The sequence below is a fragment of the Pituophis catenifer genome, unplaced genomic scaffold (genome assembly GCF_029215685.1).
Source record: "Pituophis catenifer annectens isolate HBS135680 unplaced genomic scaffold, rPitCat1.0.hap2 SCAF_6, whole genome shotgun sequence".
Classification (NCBI taxonomy): domain Eukaryota; kingdom Metazoa; phylum Chordata; class Lepidosauria; order Squamata; family Colubridae; genus Pituophis; species Pituophis catenifer.
Window position 1 is genome coordinate 67235256 of NW_027256886.1, and position 16458 is coordinate 67251713.

Consider the following 16458-nt stretch of genomic DNA (forward strand, 5'->3'; position numbering starts at 1 on the left):
AAAACATTTACAGTTTTGTTGTGAATGGATATGCAATTTACTTTGGAAAAAAAGCACATTTTAGCTCTCAAAAATGAATTTGTTGCGAACCAAAAGCTAAAGAAAAATTGTAAGAAAATTATAATCTGGTGCAGGCTGATAACCTGTGTATCACTAATCAAGTATTGTAAGATAGTTATTTTATAAATAAAAATTACTATTAAACCTTTATTTTTAAAATAAATAATCCCTTACCTATGAGAATTTCCATAACACTGCCAGTTATGATAATCTTCCATGAGATCAATATGATCTAGCGTAGAATTATAAAAATCCGTATATGAAATAAGAGAAGGATTAGTTAGACTATTTGAAGCATCTGAAATGACATAATTTAGTTATTAGTAATAATGTTTGGCAACCTTGTTTAAAACAATGAAATTAAGACTTGTTAAAAAAACCCAATAATATTCTTTGATGCAACAATATTCTCTAACAGAAGGGATAAGTTTAGACTTTTAAAAGTATGAGTGGAACCAGAAAACTTTACATAGTTTTTGGTGGTAACATACAGGTAGTCCTCGATTTACAATCACAACTGAGCCCAAAATTTCTGTTGCTAAGCAAGTCAGTTGTTAGGAGAGGTGGCCTCATTTTATGACCTTTTTTTGCCATAGCTGTTAAGCATTTCCCACACTGACTTTGTTTGTTGGAAGCCAGATGAGAAGGTTACAAATAGTGATGCCATGACCTTGGGACACTGCAACTGTCATAAATATATTGTAATTGCCAAGCACCTGAATTTTGATCATGGGGATGTTGCAATGTTGTAACTTCAAACAGTCACTAAACAAATGGTTGTAAGTCGAGGACTACTACATGTAATTTTGATCCTTTTAATATGTTAGTAAAGATGAACTACTGCAGCATTCTTTTTTTAATTAACAGTCTCACTTTTATATTCTTAGATAACTGAAACAGGATCATTGCTATAATATATTAATTTACAATGGCATTCTTTATAACAGCTGTAATCACAAATCCTCCAAGCCATTAGAAATATTACTACTATTATAATCTCTTAAAAGTGGCTAAAAATAATTATAAAATACTATACCATATAAACACTATACATACATGTTCTGTTGAAATGTTTTCTGCTATTATGTAATATGTTAGTTTAAAGAGAAAAGACTAATTTTATACTGACATAATTTGTGATGATTTAATGCGTTATAGCTATGAGAATTCAGAAAATATTAACTGCATCTAAACAAACTTACTAAATAAAGACAAAACTTTGGTTGCTGATGGAATCCACCAGGTACACTTCTCCATAGGAGGCAAATCTTCAGGTTTTGCCGGAAACAGCCGCAAAGAAATAAATTGTATGATTCTTTCTATAATATGCTTGATTCGCTTCTGTGACATCCTATAAAATATATTAATATTGTTTTTATAATAGCAGGAGTGCTAATAGAATTCTTAGTCCTTACTTCTTAATAACAGTCCACAAAATGTTTCTATGAAACATTCATGAGGAATATAAATATTCTAGAGAAAATTTATTCAGCAGAATTATTAACCCTTTCTATGAAAGATAAGTTACTTTTTCTAACCTATTGTTGCCAATTCAGCATGTAGTTGTAACTACATAACTACATAACTACTATAAATTGGTGAATGTATGTCATTGAAATCAGTTCACATTTTGGTTTAGGCACAGAATTTCCTTGTCCAGTACTTTGAGAAAGTCATTCGGGACAGTTTTTGTTGTAATAATGAATAAAGTTTAATTGATATAAAACATAATTCATGGAGTTTATAAGTCTTAGCAAGATTTTCTTCAATAATTGTGAGTACTTCAGGGTATTTTGACTACCATACATAAATAATAACCACTTATAATAACTGAAAATATAAAACCCATAATTTTAAACAACAGAAAATAGCCTTACTTCTTAAACCAGTGAATTAGGTAGTGATGATTATCTTCGGGTAAGGCAGCAATTTGTCTTAGCAAGTGAGCAAAAATAACATATGTTGTTGTGTTACTAAACAGAGGATTCTGAAAAAGATTAAAAACACTTCATTAGTATATTGTAAAAAAAACAAAATAAACTGTCTCCAAATTATAATAATATTACTGGAATAAGTTTAAGTTATTTTGATTGGTTCTGATAAAGTATAACCCAACTGTGGATTTTTCTCATTATGGAGCAACACGTGGATTGTTTTATGATTATTTTTCTCTTAAAAAGTAAATTTCCTCTGACTCCTGGTGACTTCATCAACGAGTTCAATTTACTGAAGTAACCATACAACACCCCTAGAAGTTAAAAGGCTGTCTTTTCCTTTGCATTGAAAATAGATGGAGTATTGTATGATTCTGTCAGTGATTAATTGCTATACAAGCAACCTTACCCAACAGTGTTGTTGAGTTACGATGGAATTAAGCTAGAAACATAATAAGATGATGCTATCCCTGTTCTAATTATATCTCTGAGATAAAAGCATACATTAAATCAGTTCATTGATTTCAAAAGTGAATTAGCACAGCAATAACCTTTTAAACACAGCAGTACCAGACAGTTTGTTTTGAACCTGAACAAAATCCAGTCAAGATAAAAGCTCCCCTCAATAAATTTCACTCCGGAAGATACATTGAAGTACTAACTGCAATCATAAATTATCATACACAAATAAATGTGAATACATGTACTAGGATGTTTCAAATAGTGAAACTAATCTTTTCTTGTATTTGATGCTCATTATTGTTAGAATTCTCTTTGGACATAAGCAAAGGGCAGGACTGTAGGAGATGACCAGGCTGAGCCTAAGGCAGAGGTCAAATGCATCATCAACCATGAGTCCCTGTGCACCCACAAGAGATCTAAGTCCAGCCCACCTTGAATTCCTTTCTATTCCTACTTCCCACTAATTTCCCGACCGTTAGTAGCTCAGATTCTTGTAGGGGACCTTAAGCTTGCAATAAATCTTTTTATTCATTTGAACTGCCTGAATCTCCTCATTTCCCCGCGCTTGACAAGGACTGGCATAATGAGTGCTAGGTAAATTAACATAACTTGCAACAGAAGATGGCATACAAAGACCTTTTTTCCCCTTCTTACCTGTAGAAGAACAAAATATGCTCTGATATCATCTTTTGTTTGTGGCCTGGAAGAACATGAATAAGTGAAAAATGAAAGGCACAATCTAAGTGTGTGAATGCATGCTCAACTGTATTTAAGTGGAATTACAGCTATTTTATTCTAGCTAGACTGTGCATAAATGATGTAGTTACTTAATGCACGCAATAGATACAAACTTAAAGTAAACCGCTCCAAACTCGAATGCAGAAAATATGACTTCAGCAATAGAGTGGTCAATGCCTGGAATGCACTACCTGACTCTGTGGTTTCTTCCCCAAATCCCCACAACTTTAACTTTAGACTGGCTACTGTTGACCTCACCCCATTCCTAAGAGGTCTGTAAGGGGCGTGCATAAGAACACCAGCGTGCCTACTATCCCTGTCCTAATGTTCCCTTTAATTGTATTCATTTTATGTATTCAATTCATGCTTATACATATATATATTATCTAATACATACTTGACAAAATAAATAAATAAATAAATAAAATAATTTAAGAATAAATATAAAGGCATATCACATAGACATTAATAATCTCCGATTATGTGACAAAATTTTCCTGTTGTATGTAACACTTTGGAATGAGATTTTTCATCAGAAAGAGAAAATGTTTTACATTTGTTCATCTGAGTTTTATTTATCAAACTCACATGTTAAAAATTATATATTAATAAGCTTGTAAATTTTGAAATGCAGAGAATAGAAATATGTCACAATTTTGTACAGAGGCCTAATATTGATATCTGTTAACAGATTTATTGCAAAAATTGTAAGATCAACAATGTAACTACTTGATTCAAGTCACTTCTTCCTCTTCTTGTTCCCACAACAACCCGTGAGGTGAGTTTTGCTGAGGCTGGCCCACAGTCACCTAGAAGGCTTTCATGCCTAAAGCGGGATTGTGTAGAACTCACATTTTCCTGGTTTTTAGGCCAGCACCTTAACCATTGCATTAAACTGGCTCTGATGTCTAATAGGTTATATATTTAAAATTCAAATTCTGTGGAAATTGAAATGTCAAATGTTATAGACATATATAAAAGTTAGTTGTATTTACCCTTTCCATTCATGTAATAAGCCATTAATTATTCCTTTTAGGACACACTTCTGGATATCTTGAGGCTAGAACAAATGAAAAAGGAGTGAAATAACAACCCAAATAGATTTTTATCAGTAGCACAGTTGAAACAATTATTATTATGAAATGGTCAGATCACAATTGTAAAAATGAGAATTTAAAAACATTTACATAAAATTCCATAGATTTTTAAAGCATAATTCTGAAATGCAGAAAGAATCTCAAAATGTAACTTTTTTTCAAAATTACCGATTGGTGATCTTTTTTCTAAGTTTAATTTTTCTATTTCAAACTCACTGAATTCGTCCCCCTCCCCTTGTGTCTTTTCCTTTCTTTATAGAGATATAAACTGATTTTTGCTTTTATACAGTGGGGCAATCAATTTTCTGGAATCTATCATAGCATAGGAAAAAGCAATTTTTACCACTTTCTATTGGCAGTAAGAGATTTCTATATGTTCATATAATTGTTTAAATAGTTATGACCATTTTCAAATGTTACTTCTGAGACTGATGATAATACACACACACACATATATACATACACATATTATGTATAAAAAAGATGATAGGTAGGTAGATGGATGGATGGATGGATGGTCCTTCACTGTTTCCAGGGCCTGCGGGCCAGATCTAAGCACCCTGCGAGCCAGGAGCCTTGAGTTTGATACCCCTGTACTAAATCATAATGCTGAAAGTTATGACTAAAGGAAAAGGTGTATTTTTCTCTGATGGAGAAAGAGTAATTTATCTTTTCGGAATTTACAGATCTTTTTTCAGACTGTTTATATTTTTGGTGGCAAAGCTAGAGCACGTAAGACTAAATGACATTTAAATTAATGGACTGTGAGCAATGGGAAGCACAACCTCTGCACATACTTTGTTCCATGGTATAGATGAATAGGACTTTAGTCATACCTATTTCTCTGAACTGTACTTACTGAGCTATTAAATATTACAATTTAAAAATAATCATAGCTTTCTACACGCTCTTAAGGAGTAAACAATTTTTAGTGGAATTTTACTTTTAAATGTTCCTCATATTTATAAATCACTAAAGTATGTAATATCCCAAGAGAATAATTTCAAATGTTGCATTCTATTCAGTAGTGGGTTGCTCCCAGTTCGGACCAGTTCACAAGAACTGGTAGTAAAGCCGGCGGGAGGCTCTGCCCACTGACCCGGACATCATTATAAGTGATCTGCGCATGTGCAGAAGAGTGCATGTGTGTGAGTGAAGCGAGCGCACCAGGGGTGGGTTCTACTTACCTTTACTACTGGTTTGCAATGGGATCTGCGTGCGCGCGAGCAAAGCGAGCGCGCCTTGCTTCTGCACAGATTGCTTCTGATGATATCATGGTCAGTGGGCAGAGCCTCCCGCTGGTTTTACTACCAGTTCTATAGAACCGGTCAGAACCGGGGGCAACCGACCACTGGAGCGCGCATGCGTGGGCACGATGCAAACCGGTAGTAAAGGTAAGTAGAACCCACCCCTGATTCTAATAGTATCTACTTTTGAAGCTGGATGGCAGCGACTACTTAAAATTTCTCCATTCTAATGCAGGTAGATAAATTGCTGTAACTCAACAATGCATTTGTTGATCACTATAGCATCTTCCTGCCAAAGTAATTATTATCTTTCTACATTTTTATATACCCTATGTTGCTATGAATATTAAACTTCACAAAAATTAGGTCTTTTCATTCATATTTTATATCAACATAGTATTTTTCTCTTCTCTATTTTGCATCTCCTTTTTAGAAATGAACTGCTGACCATGCAACATAGATCAGGTTCTGGTCAGGTGAGTATTTGGAAAGAAGCTGAAAGAGGGAGAGAATTCATAAAGCATTGTGAATCAGTATGTACAGTTCTTTTTAAAATAAATACATAAAACATATAATCCCTACCAACCACTTCCAAGAGATGATAATCTTTCATTTTCCCATGCATTTTTTACAGAAATTATTTTGTTTCAATTTCAAGTGAATCATCTGTATCTCTGTCCATTTATGCAGAATTTCACAGACCCAAAAGCAAACAATATTTCTTCCAGCCCTTACAGATAAATAAAAGGTAAAGGTAAAGGTTCCCCTCACACATATGTGCTAGTTGTTCCCGACTCTGGGTGCTCATCTCTGTTTCAAAGCCGAAGAGCCAGCACTGTCAAAGATGTCTCCGTGGTCATGTGGCCGGCATGACTAAATGCCAAAGGCGCACGGAACACTGTTACCTTCCCACCAAAGATGGTCCCTATTTTTCTAGTTGCATTTTTTATGTGCTTTTGAATTGCTAGATTGGCAGAAGCTGGGACAGGTAACGGGAGCTCACCCCATTACGTGGCACTAGGGATTCGAACCACTGAATTGCCAACCTTTTGATTGACAAGCTCAGCGCCTTAGCCACTGAGCCACCGCGTACAGATAAATAGTCTGCAACTAAAGACCAGTAGTATCTATAACAATTCTGTGATGTGGAAATTAATTAAAATTCAGAAACATTTCAGTTTGAAAATATTATTTAGATATGTTAGCCATGATACAATGCTGTACAGTTGTTATTGGAAACTTATTTAGATTTGTTCTCTGTTTAAAACGAATATATGTTCAAATTCATATTGTCATTATCTTTCTCATGTAAACTTATTTCATGGTTCAGTTCAGGTTTATGTGGACAGATTAAATTATGCAACTAAGTTAAATAATTTATTTTTGAAAATAACATTACATTATAATATATAAAAATAAAATTAGCATTTATTGTTTATAGTGTTCTGCAGTGATTATTTCAAAGGCAAAAAGATATTTTAGACCAAGTGGGGACATTATCTGTATACCTTAGTTTATATTTAATAATCATTTAAAAGAACCTTCTGAGGTTTACACCATCTTTTCAGTTATAATTTAAAAACAAATGAGGCAAACTCAAAGAGATTATAAATCCTGGTAATTATTAAAGTGTACTTTAGAAATATTGACACTTACAACAACTGTATAAACTCAGAAGCTACCCAATATCTAAAATAATAACTCGAAAAAATTGAACTGTAATATAAAGATATTATAGTATTCTGCACAAGATTACAAAGTAGAAAGCAAATAATAGTTGACTTACAGCTTGAAGTAAGGTATCATAAACTGCATTCACATATTTAGCATCAATTCCACAATCTTCAATGGAATTAAAAGGAGTTTCAGTATATTTCTGCAAATTGAAATAATAAACATGAGATAACTTTCTCTAATGTATTTTCAACTTGTGTTACAACTATAATTCTTGGAATAGTATTATTTATTTTTAAAAATGTTATAATTAAATGTTTTTATTCACTTAATGGAATTTTGGGCAGCAAACAATGAGACAATACACTTAAAAACTAATATAATAAAGTTTACATTGAAAAAACAAATGAACAACAGCATCATAGCCCTCAATTCAGCTATGGCCAAAGGTACAATGAAATAAAATTGCTGTTTGTGAAAAGACTGAAGAAGGGGAGTTATGTGTGTTTCTGGGAAGAATGGTTATCCTATATTGGCGGTAACAACCAAGAACTCCTGCCATCTTGTCCATATCACATACCTCAGATGATAGAGGGGATTCTAGTGGACTTTTTTTTAACATTCATTTTGGTGAGGCAGATCCCATTCTGGTAAGGGTTGCCTGATATAATTTAATGCTAGGCCATGTAAGGCTTTAAGTGTAATGACCAGCACGTTGAATTTTGCCTGGAAATCTACAGCAATCTCAAAATGGATGTCAATTGCCATGGTGGAACTGAACAGTTAGTGCTACATTCTGCATTTTGTACCAACTGTACAAAATTCAGGGTTGTCTCTAAAGACAGCTCCACATATAAAGCATGTTGCAATAGTCTCACTTGACGTGTAAGTTACTGAGATGTGTAAGGTCCAGATAGGACTGCAACTGGTGCACTTCAGAAACTGAAGTTTCTGAAGTTCACCAGTTCAGGGTAACGTCCCGCCAATCAAAATTTCTACCTATTCTTTAAGCAGGAAGTCTCCCAAGTCTTCCACTAACTCCTTCAGTGTAATCATCTGGAAATATGGTGGGGGACAGTGGCAAGGTTAAGATTCTTGCCTCCTGAATAGATGTATATTGTGGCTCTGAAAATGCTAATCTTTCAACTTGTATTATGAATATACTCCATCTATGTTTTTTTCTTTTTGGAGTTCATACTTTCTGGTTTTTATTTATTTACAGATACAGTTGTAGTTTTCATAATATTTACAAAATATACATTTCCAAAAACACAAAGCTTCAATTGAGAAAACGACTTTGAAACGATATAAAAATAATGCATTTTATGATATTGGTTTCTTTAAAAAACACATTTTTTCCTTTAATCTATCCATTGTCTATTTTAGTTTATTTGGTTTTAATTACATAATATTATTACTGGTAACCTATATTTTACAGTATTGCTAATTACTGTTTTTAAGTCACAAACTGGAAAAGAAAAGAAAAAGCAGTGAAAACATTGCTGTTTTTACCTTAAATGTAGTGTTAACTTCTGAAAAAGAATCAAATGTTTTTAAATAAAAGTCATAGATTTCCTTCCAGTCTCCTGTTAACTTAGCTTTTTCTATGTCATCCCTAAGAAAGTCCAAAATGCAACATGTTATAAAATAATCTTATTGAATTTCTGTTCTATATATATATTAAAATGATAACAAACATTATGTTTATATAACATTAATAAAAACAAAGGTCTCTATCTATTTTTGATTAATGCTGAATAACATAAAATACTTTTCAAATAATTTGCTCAAAAACAAATGACCAGGAACAAAAAACAGAAGTTGATTAGTTTATCATTAACTGATAAGCAAACAGATGAGCAAACAGAATCTGAGTATGGATTTGAAGGATCATGATCAGCACTTTTCCTGCAAGATGCATAGCCAGAAAACTGCACATTGCTTATTGTGAATTATTGCTTCTTGGTAAGTACAGGCTGCAGCAAATATTGCAAAAAGATAAGTTCATTGAGCAAAAATGAAAAATAGTTTGTCAATGGAGTCAAGAATCTGGGAAACTTTTCCTGTAAAATGATAGTGAACTCTTGGCTAATCTGAGACCTTGAGAGGGGGACAAAAAGAAATAAAAAACCTTTCTAAGGGTAAGAAGTAAAGATGAAGATAAATGGACATGACCAGGAAGTTATTATGAGTACAATACCTATGATGTGTTTCTGCAGCTGCCTAAAAATCTAGCATAGATTTGTAGCAAATGTAAGCTTTTGTGGTTCTTAATTGAAAAGGACTATAACAGATAGAGAATGGATTTTCAAGTCAAACAAATGAAGCTCTGCAACTGAAGCTGTCAGAGAAAGCCACTCTTCATAAGAGAATCAAAGAAAGGAGCAGACCCAGTGGATTTCAATGACCAGAAATGTTTTTTTTTTAACAACAGTGGACCAGAAACAAGATATGTAAATACATATTCTTCAGCCCATAATAGCCTCCATAATAGTGTTTAGACCTTTGCAGAAGACTGCAAGTTTCCAGAAAAGGAATAAGTGACTAGTATGAACAGCAGCACTTTCAGCAACTGCAAAAGCTCTGAACAACAGAATGGATACAACTGTTATCTGTAAAGGACAAAGTGGAGAGAAATAATGGTTGATGTTTTCCTACTGTGATGATAAAAAAAATGACTGTTTGATAAGATTAACTGGTTTATGAAGCTTACTATCTTGTAAGGATGAGATTAAATAACTGTGAAGATATTACTCCAGGTATCCACATGGGAACAATAGATGATCACCCTGCTGATATGAGTTAGCAGCCCAACATGATTGCTAAAAGGCAGATGCAATTTTGATTGTATCAACAGAAGTTTAGCTTGCAAACCACAGAAAGTCAATCTGGTCTAGTGGTTAAGGCACTCGGCTAGAAAGCGGGAAATCGTGATTTCTGGTCCTGCAGCAGCCATGAAAACCAGCTGGGTGACTTTGGGCCAATCTCTTTCTCGTTTTGAGGAAACTAGGAGGAGAAAAGTATATTTAGTATGTTCGTTGCCTTGAGTTATTTGTAAAACTAATAAAGGCAGGATACACATAAATAAATAGTTCTACTATACAGCATTCTGTATTGGTGAATCCTTATTTTAAGTTTCTGAGCATTCGTTTTTATAAAAGATTCAGAGGAAACAAAACAGATGCAGAAGTTAAGAAGAATAAAAGGAAACTATATCTCATGAGAAGAAATTAAGGGAACTAGATATGTTTATCCTTGAGAAAAAATGACTTTCCAACACTTTTCTTCAGCACAAGCCTGTATGAATATGTACAGTATTTTGAAAAACCCTCTAGGCCTAGGTGAAAAAGTAAGCACTGGTTTAGTCAGAAATTTTATGTAATATTTTTAAAGTGAAAATAAATTACAGTAATTTCTGTGATAATTGGTCTATTACTCACAAAGTCCTCACCAAGTAATAATAACAATAATTACCTTAAGTAGACCATACACTGATAACTTGAACTTAGTCGTATATCAAATATGTAGCAACACTGCTTACCAAAACTCTTTCATAGTTTTTGTTTGGGTGAGACAGGAAGGTTCCAGTGGGATTGAAACTTTCATTTCTACTGGAAGTATATCCACTGAGGTACGCTTCTTTTGCCTAACACCAAGGCCAAGGGACTGTTCTTTTGCTAATTTAAAAATAAAAGAGAAAAATGAAAAAAAAATCAGTATTACAATACTCAGGTAAATAGCACATGAAAGCAGCTACCCAAAATAGTGCAACCTTGACTAAATATTATTAGAATAAATATTTATTTTAAGTTGGAATTCTTATTTAAGACTTTAAAATTAGATTATGACAGGAAATAACCACATATTTCTACAAGTCATAAAACATATTTTTTCTGCACCCATATTGAATTTGAAGAAACAATGGCAGAAAAAAGGTTATAAAATTTACTTCTGATCCTGGAAACATACTTAAGAGAGGATGTTGCTTCTAATCCTAGCCTATAAGCTGCCTCATAATTCTTTTTCATTCCAGGACTTCCTTGAAATGGGTTTAGAACTCTGCTGGGGAAGAAAACCAGCATCTTTACATAATAAACAGTTCACATAAACATATATTCTCAGTTAAAAAGCCATTATAAGAATAATACAATTTAATTAAAATAATACTGGTATATTCACAAATGATCTTATAAATGTTCTAATAATTTTTATTGGCATTGCAGAAAGGTTAACCTCTTACATAAAGAAGACAATATGATTTAGAGTTCAGTTGTCTGGAGATCTAATTGAACTATTTAAAGAACTAGAAGAGAGCAATAATATGCAACTTCCCCCAATTTTAAAGTAGTCACAATTCCTTATAGAATTCAAAGTCAGGAAAATTTAATTTCTGTAGAATTTGAGATCAAGCTGAACCCAGTTTTGATTATGTCATGTTTTCAAGGAATAAAACTAAAAGTTCTTCAAATTCAGGTATCATATGGAATACACACTTCAGATTCTAAACATTATAAAACAAAATGCTCTAGGAAATAGCTCAAGAGAGATACAAGAGTTGCAAATGAATGCCAAATCTGATTTAATGATCACATAAAGATAGGTTGCTCAACTAACAAATATGTGAATACAATGATCAAACTGTATTTCAATATAACTGCAGAATTCCATACTGGAAATAATACATTTTCGACATAAAAATGGAATGAGTGAAATTTCTTACTAACACTCAAGAATGTTTGTTTGTTTATTCATGTCAAAAACATCACAATTAAAATAAGGCATATGACATGACGTAACATTTAAAATATAATCCTATAGTCCTCATGAAAGGAGCCTCTCTGAAAAATGTGTGCTGTTACCACATTCTGGCACCTCCTAGACAGCAGTTTATAGCTAGCTAATCCTTTCAATCCAGAAGCATACGTAGCGTAGTGAGGTGCACATTTCCACCTGTGACACCCAACAATGAGCAAACCATAGAACCGCATTTTAAGTATACGATTTCATTGTTAAAAGCATTATTAGCTCCAATAATTCCAGAAAATGATATTACAAGAGGGCAAGTGCTAGACTGGGATCAATCACATATTCCTCTCTAAGCTAGTTACTAAATTTTCAGCGCTTATCAGTTGTAAGGTCTCTGGATTTCTAAACTCCTTTGTAATGTTAACTGACAGACTGCAAATAGTTGGAGATGGGTTAAGAAGGAGGTGGGAAAAAAAATATTCGTATATATACAATATACCCATTATAGCAAAATAGAGTCTGTACAGATAATCATTGATTCACAGCTATAACGGACAGGAATTTCTGTCATAACATGTGGTGGTTATAATTTGAGTTGAACCCAATTTTATGTTGTTAAGCAAATCCAGATTCCCCAGTGTGCATTCTTTTCCTGAAATCAACATAAAAGACCGAAAAATAACAATCACATCACCATAGGATGCTACAACAGGTCATACATGCAAGTCAGTTGCCAGATGCCTGAATTATAATCATGTAGATGATGTGATGGCCATAAATGTGAGTACATGCCATAAGCCACTTTTTCCAAGGACATTGTAACTTTGAATGTTATAAATTCATAAATCGAGGACCACCTGTAGCTGCTAACTCTGATGATTTGATTTCTATAAATTACTGCCAAAACAGCTAATGTACTTGGAAAACTGGTAAAATACAAGATGATTGGAGGACAGCTATCTTTAACAAGCAGATTTTAGGTAGTGAAAACTCAACTGTCATTTTTTCTAATTCTCTTTACAAATAGGAAAATTGTACGTTTAATTCCAGCTCTTAACTTTGTGATAAGTTCATATATTATATTTAAATTACTTGTAATTTGTAGTAAACTTTAAGACTCCTTTTTCTCCTACATTCCTCAAGAGATTCCGAGATAATTCATTTTATTATAAGTATGTGGTCTTGACAGAGGCAATTTGGATGTGTCTATGGAGTATGTATAAAGGTAAAAGTAAAGGTTCCCCTCGCACATATGTGCTAGTCGTTCCCCTTGCACATATGTGCTAGTCGTTCCCCTCGCACATATGTGCAACTCTAGGGGGCAATGCTCATCTCCATTTCAAAGCCGAAGAGCCAGCGCTATACAAAGATGTCTCCGTGGTCATGTGGCCGGCATGACTAAATGCCAAAGGCGCATGGAATGCCTTTGGCATTCCCACCAAAGGTGGCCCTTATTTTTTCTACTTGCATTTTTTACGTGCTTTCGAACTGCTAGGTTGGCAGAAGCTGGGACAAGTAACGGGAGCTCACCCCATTACACGGCACTAGGGATTCAAACCGCTGAACTGCCGACCTTTCGATAAACAAGCTCAGCGTCTTAGCCACTGAGCCACCGCGTCCCTGTATGTATGTATAGGAATGCCCAAATATTTAATATTTGAATTCTACATTCAAATATATAATTCAGATCATTACTATTCTGCAGTTAAACATAGGCATCCATATGGATGAAACATGTTTCATAATGTCATGATGCAACTCTGGTCTTTCATATTTGCTTTGATTATTACATTTTGTTTCACATATTTAGCCTGTGCAGCTAAAGTCCCTATTTAATAAATGTTAAATCCTTTAAATGAGGGTATGTGAAGGATAAGAATCAGAAACCACTTTGTAAATGGGCTATAAAATAAAATACTACAAAGTTCAACATTTGGCATATTCTCATGTTTGCTTATTCATTCATAATTCTTCTGTTTATAAAGACAGATTCAACTCCAGTTATTCTTATATGTAATTTTAAAAAGACTTTCCTAAACATACTAACAATTATGAAATCTTTTTTGCAATCAAAGTTTTATAAAATCTTTGGAAGAACAAGTACTGTTTGAAAACATAATTAAGCGGGTGGCAGGTTACTATTATTACTATTCATTAACTTACATATGCAAACTGAATACCATCTGTGTTAAAATTCATTCCAGTTACTGCATCCTACAATCCCTACTGAGCTATTATAACTGTACTTACTAGGAGGTTGTTTCTTACTGTGATGTGTCATGTTAATACTTCACATAAAGAGAGTTCTACAAAAAGTACTGAAAGCATTGTCAGAAAACAAATAAAAAGAACATCTTCAAATACCAAGTACCCCCTTCAGCTAGAAATGACTAAAAATTAAATCTTTTATTTTCTCACCATTTTTTATATCAGTAATAACTAATTGTTCAGGTGAATTTTCATTTACAGAATCTTCTTTCTTTTGGCTGATAGTTGAAATGAAACTGCTGAAAGGAGAAATATCATTTTTGTGTCCTCTCTCCATTCCCTGAAATTAGGAAAAATAAACAAAGTGCTTGATGATGTACTTTGACAAGTCTCCAGTTCATAGAACATTACTTTTCTTATTAGCAATGCAGTGGCAATGGTTTAGAAAAAAGGAACACATTAAAAACCTCCATATTTAAAAATAATACAACTTGGAATGCAATACAGAAAAAAAATCTATATTTCATTGAAGAATGAGAATTCATACGTAAATCAGTGCTACATATTTAATGTTGATTGATTTCAAAATGAATATGGAGCCAGGGCTGTGTTGTTACTTGGCATAAATCCAAAACTAGAATGCATGATGAAGGTTATTTTAAAGTTAATGTGAAATGGGATGGAGAGGAGACTAATTTTAATTCTTTTACTCTAAGAAATAAATGTAAGCTGCTAGGAGACCTCCTCGATTGGAATGGCATATAAATTCTACTGAATGAAATAATGAATGATGGAAAGGCAGAGTAACATACTACTTGCCAAAAATATGTATACATTTTTAAACAATGTTTTTCAGTTTCTCATATAATGGTTTGATAGGAAAAATAATGGAGAGACAGTTGTAATAGGTTGCTCTGTCTGCAGCCTTTTGAATAGATGTTAAGGGTGAACACAAAGACTGTATGAATATACATTATTATTTTCACGCACATTCTAACATCCATCAATACATTTATCCAATTTTTCACTTCTCTCATTTCCCATACCATGTTCCCGTTGTTTCTTTACAGAATATACAGAACATTCATATGGATTCCATCTTATGGAACACCATACAGATAGTACTCAATTTACAACAATTCATTTAGTGACCATTTGAAGTTACAATGCCATTGAAAAAAGTGACTTATGATCATTTTTTCATATTTATGACTGTTGCAGCAACCCCATGGTCATGTAATTCGAATTCAGATACTTGGCAACTGACTCATATTTATGATGGTTGCAGTATCCTGGGGCCATATGGTTACCTTTTGCAACCTTCTGACAAGCAAAATCAATGGGCTATCCATTCTTCCCATCTTTCCTTCCTGATCCCCAATCTTTGTAAGCAGTATTCCTGACCTCCTATCTTTTAGTCCTGTCGATGAGATGTGTGTATGTGTGTGTGTTGCAGTTAAGGAAACTGATAGATGGTAGTTGTATTCAATCTGCAAGAGCAAAGGATTGCTGGGCACGGTAAACAGATGCTATACTAAAAACGAAAACAGTGACAAGAAAATTCCTCTAAGCATATTTCCAGGCATACTGTATTTGACGTAGTTCACTTACTCATATAGTTTAGCTTTGTTGTGTGTCACATTCTCTTGGTGCAAAATATAGAAAATTGTGGAGACTTAAGTAATCTAGAAAGTAGGGAATATATTTCTTGCACCAATTTCTTTCAGATTATGGTAATCAAACTATCACTCACTCTCTTTGATACTTTCTGAGCTGGAAATTTAGTTGTAAGGCTCTTTACATAGCCCCACTCTAAGTATGGGGGAAAATCTTTTAAATGTTAAGTTTTGTTTTTCAGAGCTGGATAAAATTGAAACAATTCAGACAGATATTAGTATTTCCAAGTTGCAACAGTTGAATTAATGTCTTATTTGTTAAGTGTTATATTAGTCTTTCCTCTAGGAACTTAAGGCAATTTATTTTACTTTATTTACCTCCCCTTATTTTATTGACAAGAGTGTTTTTATGATGTAGGATTAGAATGAGAATAACTGGCCCAAAGTCCCTAAGTAGGTTTCTGTGGCTGAGGATGGCTTGAACCTGGGTCTACCTGTGTTAGTCTAGTACCTTAATCAGTATGCCACAGGCTCTTTTCTCTGTTCAAGGCTGTGGGTTTTTTTCACACAAAAAAACCTCCTTTTTACCTCACATAATTATAATAAAAATTTTGTTATGGGCAATTAAAAATAAAAAAGGAATAATTTTTAGACAGCAAAAATTTCAATTATTAGT

General features: G+C 33.4%; 1 protein-coding gene across 1 annotated transcript in view; it reads right to left on the reverse strand.

The window, feature by feature from the left end:
* Positions 1-16458, reverse strand: part of HECTD2 (HECT domain E3 ubiquitin protein ligase 2) — a 46923-nt gene that overhangs the window by 21204 nt on the left and 9261 nt on the right. Inside the window, exons 2-10 of the mRNA XM_070945236.1 lie at positions 14377-14506; positions 10754-10889; positions 8725-8827; positions 7325-7414; positions 4190-4254; positions 3111-3156; positions 1938-2047; positions 1263-1411; positions 235-358 (exon numbers count right to left, since the gene is read on the reverse strand). Coding sequence (XP_070801337.1) covers positions 235-358; positions 1263-1411; positions 1938-2047; positions 3111-3156; positions 4190-4254; positions 7325-7414; positions 8725-8827; positions 10754-10889; positions 14377-14506 — 953 coding nt within the window. The remainder of the gene's footprint in view (positions 1-234; positions 359-1262; positions 1412-1937; positions 2048-3110; positions 3157-4189; positions 4255-7324; positions 7415-8724; positions 8828-10753; positions 10890-14376; positions 14507-16458) is intronic.